Here is a 5,793-nt window from a genome sequence, read left to right as displayed (position 1 = left end):
AAAACCGCCGAGGAGGCCGGTGCGGCGGTGAAATTCTTCGACAGATCGTTCATTGACACCAGCCGCCTCGCCGTTGAGGTGAGCGGCTGTCAACGCAGTGGGCAGGGGCAAAGCACGCAGCGGTAGACGTGCATCCGGCTAATCATTGCAATGTCAAAGCCAGGCGGCGGCTTTGTGGTTTGCGGCGTCCGCATCGCCCGCATCCGCCTGTGCTTTTACCGGCGGCCCGCGAGGGCCGCCCGCTGACGCAGCCGCACGCCCCCTAACCGCGGCCGCCCCTGCGCTTCGCCGCAGTTTGCGCGCCGCTTTCGGGACGCAGAGGCGCCGCGGCCATGGAGCAAATATTCTGAGGGCAGCAGCAAGCACAAAAAGCTTGTCACATCCGATGAGCAGCAGCAGGAGCAGCAGCAGCAGCAGCACCAAATCGGCAAGGACGGCGCCGGCGCCAAGGGCGGCAAAAAAGGCAAGGCGGACGGGGACGCTGCGGCGGGGGCCGGCGCGGCGGCCGCCGGCGCGGAAGCAGACGAGAAGCTGGCGGAGTTCCTGTCGCTGATGCAGCCGCGCGGCAAGGCGCGTGTGTGGAGCAACGACGAGCTACTGCCGGGGTCAGCAAAGGCGCCGCCCGCGGGTGAGCTGGGGGTGGCCATTGATCATGGCTGCGTGGGTTTTGTTAGGGCCCAGGCTGCGATGCGAGAGGCGCGGCCACGACAGGGCTGTTGAGGGGGAGGCGGGGCGCAGGCGGGCGGGTGGCTCAATGCGAGCGAGATGTATTTGAGCAGAGCGAAGCACGCAGCGTGCAGCAGCGCCGCTCGGACGCGTGCGACGGCGGGCTCCCCCCTTCGCACCTGCACCTTCAGCAGGCACGGCCGCGCAAGGCAAGAAGGGCAAGCGGCTGCCGGCCGCCGCCGCCGCCGCAGACAAGGGCCCTTCCGCGGCAGCTGCCAAGGCAGGGAAGCGCGGCGCCGGGGCCGCCGCGGGCGGGGGCGCAGGCGCGGGGGAGCGGGTGGCGTTTGAGGGGGACGAGGATAGCGGCAGCGGCGACGAAGACGTTGAGGCGTTCGAGCCGCGGGACCTGGCAAACGGCGGCGGCGACGCCGCCGCACGGCGGCGGAGGGGCGAGGGCATTGCTGGTGGCGGCAGTGGCGATGAGGAGGATGAGGAGGATGGGGAGGAGCTGGCTGTGAAGGATAGGGTCGTGGTGGATGAGGGGGTATCTGATCTTGACTATCTGCGGTCGCGGATGAGGGCCACACTTGAGGAGGATGAGGAAGAGGAGGAGGAGGAGCTTGAAGGCGGGGAGGCACAGGGGCAGGGTGGCTCGGACGAGGGGGACGAGGAGATGGAGGATGGCGGCGGCGAGGAGGAGGAGGGCGGCGGGGCAGACGAGGAGGGCGGCGGCGGCGGGGAGTTTGACGCAGCTGCGCGGGGCGACCAAGCCGGCGTCGGGCCCTCTGGCGGCGGCGGCGGCGGCAGGGGCGGCGGGGGCGGCGACTTGGAGCGGCAGATCCTGGACACTGGGCGGCTGTTTGTGCGTAACCTGGCGTACGACACGACGGAGGCCGACGTCTCTGAGGCGTTTGGGCGGTTTGGGGGGCTGGAGGAGGTGCACCTGGTGCTGGACAGGTGGGAGCGTGATCTGAGATCTGAGATCTGAGATCTGGGGCCGAGGGTGTGAGGGGGTGGTTGGCTGTGATGTCGGTTCGTCGGGGCTGATGCATCAGGGTCAGGGCTTGCCGGCGACCCGGCGGCCCAAGGGGGCGGTAGTGCTACTGAAGAGGCGGGGCCGGGCTCTTTGCCCTCCCGGGGCCGGCTCTCGGCTGGGCCCCAGCCGCCGCCGCAGGCTGCGCCGCAGCGGCGCGTTGCTGCTTGCGCTCGCTCTGTAGCCCCCATCTTGACCGGACGTGTCGCTCCCACTCTCCACCCGGGCTGACCACCCATCTTCACACCCCCTCGCTTCTCCCCTTATCCCTCCAATCTGTTCCAATACCCCACACAACAACCTACCTCCGACCGATCGGAAACCGAAGGGACACCAAGCGGTCGCGGGGCATCGCCTATGTGCGATTTGCGCTGCCCGAGGATGCGGTTGCGGCCTTCAGGGCGCTGGACATGACCCCGCTGCAGGTGACATGCATGGATTGGATGGATTGAGAGCCATGCGACACAGGCGCAGGGGTTGTGATCGGGGCGCTTTCGTGATGTCTTTGTGTGTTTAAGTGTGCGTTCATGTGTTTGTGCATGCGTGCATGTGTGCGTGCGTGTGCGCGCGCGCGTGCGTGTGTGTGTGTGTGTGTGTGTGTGTGTGTGTACGCGCGCGCGTGCAGCTGCACCAGTTGTGGCCAGGGGGCTTGCAATTGTCGATGAGGTTGCCGTTTGCACGGAGCCACGAGGGCCGGAGAGGACGGGGCATCAGTGAACGTGCAGCTGTGACATGCAGAGAGCGAGACGCCACCGATTTGGCACTCCTCCTTGCACCTGTGCCCAACCCGCCACCCCACCATCCCCTCGCCCCTCTTCCTGCAAACCTGTGCATCGTCGATCGTTCCCCAGGGCCGCCTAATGCACGTGCTGCCATCGAAGCGCCACCCCGGCGACGAGACCGGCGCTGCCGCCGTGGCCGCCGACGCGGACGGCGGCGGTGGTAACAGCGGCGCGGGCGGGTTCAAGGCGCAGCGGGAGCAGCAGCGCAAGGCGGACGCCGGCAACCGCGCGGCGTGGAACAGCCTGTTCATGCGGGCAGACACGGTGGCCGAGGCGGTGGCGGCGCACTACGGCGTGACTAAGGGGCAGCTGCTGGACCGGGAAGCTGCGGACCTGCCAGTCAGGATGGCCCTGGGGGAGGCTCAGGTGCGATAGGCCCCCTCGGGCCTGCGGTTGCACTCAACATTGCATGCCCGTCCCTCCCCCTCCCCCTCCTGGGGTGCAAGCAGGGAGCGGCAGACAACGGCCTCTGGGGGGATACGATTGTTGCGCCGCCGGCGGGGGCGCCTGGCCCTCAGGCCGGCTAGCCTGTTCTGGCGGAAGCGCGTCAGCGCGGGCGCGCCTTGCCCCTCCCGTCCCCTCAGCATGGTGGTGCCGCATCTTACTCGTGCAGAGCCCGCGTTCCAACTTCTTACGGCTCCCGAAAGGCCTGCAACATCTTCACCACTCCACAGGCCTGAAACCCTACCTTCATTCCCCCCCCACCGCTGCCCTCTCAACCAAACCCCAGGTGGTGTCTCAGACCAAGGCGGCCCTGTCAGAGGCGGGCGTCAACGTGGCGCAGCTGGAGGCCGCAGCGGCCGCGGCCGGCAAGGCCGCCGCATCAAAGTGCGCCGCCTGCCCGCCCGCGGAGCCCCCTTGTCCCACAGCGTCGCCGCGGGTGTTTCTTTTGAGGGGCGCTCCCTGGCCGCGCTCGTCATCTTTTGCGCCGCTCCAAATTAGCTCCGCCCCTGGATGCTGCTTGCCCCGCCTTTGGCATGCTGATCTGTCAGTCAACATCCCCCAACAGCATCCGTCCGACCCTCGTTCTCGCTCCTCCCCCCGCATAAACATGAACCTGCCCCCAGGTCTGTGTCGCGGTCGCCCAGCACCCTGCTGGTGAAGAACCTGCCCTACAGCGCTGACGAGGACGAACTGGCGGACCTCTTTGGCAGAGCCGGCACGGTGGGTTCCTTGCAATCAGGGGTTCAGCAAATGTGGGGTTCCGAACACCCGACATTGTGTACACTTGAGACGCCGTGATATTGGGGTTCTCGTGCCTTTTCGGCTTCGCGGGCGTCTGCGTCAGCCGCGTCCCGCTGCAGATGAGTCGCGATGCGGACAGGGTCGTGAGGGTTTTACGGAAGGCGCTGCGTTCTCCGGGGCCCCACCCTTGCACCCACACCACCCTTCTCACCCTCCTCTTCCCCTCCCCACGCGGGCGCTTATCCAAAAAATCGACAGGTGGCGCGGCTGGTGCTGCCTCCCACGCACACCCTGGCCCTGGTGGAGTATGCCGAGCCCCAGGATGCGCGGTGAGGGGCTGGGCTCTGTGTCATGGGCTGGGCGTTTTGTGAGGGGCGGAGCGGTGTGTGAGGGGCGAGCGTGTGTGAGGGCCCGAGTTGTATTGAGGGGCTGAGCGTGTGGAGGGGCTGAGCGTGTCTGAGGGGGCTCACTGAGCTGCAGGGATTTCAGGGGTAGGGCGGCTGCGCGTGCGCGCCTGCGCAAGGGAGCGCGTGTGCGTACGTCGCTGCTGGGGCGCCCCTGCCCCATTCCCCTCGATGTCGCCCTTTGACAGCCTTCGGATAAGCACCCTGCCTTCAAACCTCATATCTAATGCAATCTGGTTTCTCCGCAGGTCGGCCTTCAAGGCACTGGCTTATAAAAAGTACCGCCACGTACCCTTATACCTGGAATGGGCGCCCAAGGCAATCTGGGACGCGCCGCCACCAGCCGCCGCAGCAGCCCCCAAGTCGGCGGCGGCGAAGGCGAAGCCCGCGGCGGCCAGCGGCGTGGCGGGTGAGCAGCAGCAGCAGCAGGCAGGGGAGGCCGACGGCGGCGGCGGCGGCGGCGGCGGCGGCGGCGGCGGCGGCGGCGGGCGGCAGCACGCGGCAGCAGCAGTGGCGGCGGAGGACGAGGAGGAGGGCGGCGCCGCCGGCCCCACGGGCTCGATCTACGTCAAGAATTTGAATTTTGCGACGACAGACAAGGCCCTCTCCCGCCATTTCGACCGCGCCGCGTCGGCCGCCGGCGCGCGCGTCGTCAGCGCCAAGGTCGCACGGCGGCCGGGGCCGGACGGGAAGCTTCTCTCGCTCGGCTTCGGCTTTGTGGAGCTCGACTCGCCAGGCGCCGCGAAGGAAGTTGCCAAGCAGCTGCAGGGGTCCATGCTCGACAAGCACAAGCTCCAGCTGCAGCTGTCGAAACATAAGGAGGGCGGCGCGGCGGACAAGAAGTCGGCGAAGCGCAAGGGCGCGGCGGGGGAGGGCGAGGAGGCCGGCACCAAGCTGGTTGTGCGCAACGTCGCTTTTGAGGCGACGCGCGGCGACATCGTCGGGCTGTTCGGGCCGTTTGGGCACATCAAGTCCGCCCGGCTCCCGAAGAAGTTCGACGGAAACCACAGGGGGTTCGCGTTCGTCGAGTTTGTCACTAAGCAAGAGGCGAAGAACGCGCTCGAGGGGGTGGGGGGGACCCATTTGTATGGGCGGCGGCTGGTGGTGGAGTATGCGCAGCAGGGGGAGGAGGGGCTCGACGAGCTCAGGGCCAAGGCGGGCGCCAAGTTCAGGGGGGACGCGGAGGAGGGGGCGGAGGAGCAGGCGGCGCCGGCGAAGCGGCTGAGGCGGACGCTGTGAGTGCGTGTGTGTCTGTTGTGACCCGAGCGGCCGCGAGCGGTGTAACCCCAGCGGCGCGTGGTGGCGCCCGAGTGACCTTGAGCGGAGGCGATTGCCTTGACAGTCGGAGTGGGTGTTTGACGGCAAATGGGTCCTGTTGCTTGACTTCTGTTAGATTGCTTACGGCAATTTTGAAATTGAACGTGGACATGCATGTGAACAACTGCTTCCTCCTCAATAGACGTCCGGTCAAACATCAGAGAAGTGCAGACCAGGCCGGGCCGATCCAGGCTGTCAAAACATGGCCCATGGCGGCCGGCAGTCCGCTCATCCGCCCTGAAACCACGCAACTCCCACTGGGCCGCTCAGCCGAGGCAAGAGCCTCCCTGGGGCGCGCTGTGCTGCCCGGGTTGCGACCTATTGTTGCGGAGCACCTGCGTGCCCGCACGGAAGGCCACTGCTGCCTTGTGCCCCGACGGCCTCGCCCCTGCGCTGCGCTGTAGCG

At 67.6% G+C, this 5,793-nt stretch overlaps 1 protein-coding gene across 1 annotated transcript in view; it reads left to right on the top strand.

Moving 5' to 3' along the window:
* The window catches only part of MNEG_10990 (hypothetical protein), a gene marked incomplete at both ends in the record, with an annotated part of 6,319 nt that extends 1,010 nt beyond the window's left edge, over positions 1-5,309 (top strand). Inside the window, 9 exons of the mRNA XM_014040537.1 lie at positions 45-78; positions 295-628; positions 861-1,623; positions 2,028-2,124; positions 2,551-2,847; positions 3,212-3,309; positions 3,549-3,645; positions 3,925-3,995; positions 4,319-5,309. Coding sequence (XP_013895991.1) covers positions 45-78; positions 295-628; positions 861-1,623; positions 2,028-2,124; positions 2,551-2,847; positions 3,212-3,309; positions 3,549-3,645; positions 3,925-3,995; positions 4,319-5,309 — 2,782 coding nt within the window. The remainder of the gene's footprint in view (positions 1-44; positions 79-294; positions 629-860; positions 1,624-2,027; positions 2,125-2,550; positions 2,848-3,211; positions 3,310-3,548; positions 3,646-3,924; positions 3,996-4,318) is intronic.
* Between the last annotated feature and the right edge of the window lie 484 nt (positions 5,310-5,793).

Source organism: Monoraphidium neglectum (genome assembly GCF_000611645.1).
Source record: "Monoraphidium neglectum strain SAG 48.87 unplaced genomic scaffold scaffold02547, whole genome shotgun sequence".
Lineage (NCBI taxonomy): Eukaryota > Viridiplantae > Chlorophyta > Chlorophyceae > Sphaeropleales > Selenastraceae > Monoraphidium > Monoraphidium neglectum.
The sequence above is the reverse complement of the archived record's forward strand: the minus strand, read 5'-3'. Positions and strand labels throughout refer to the sequence as shown.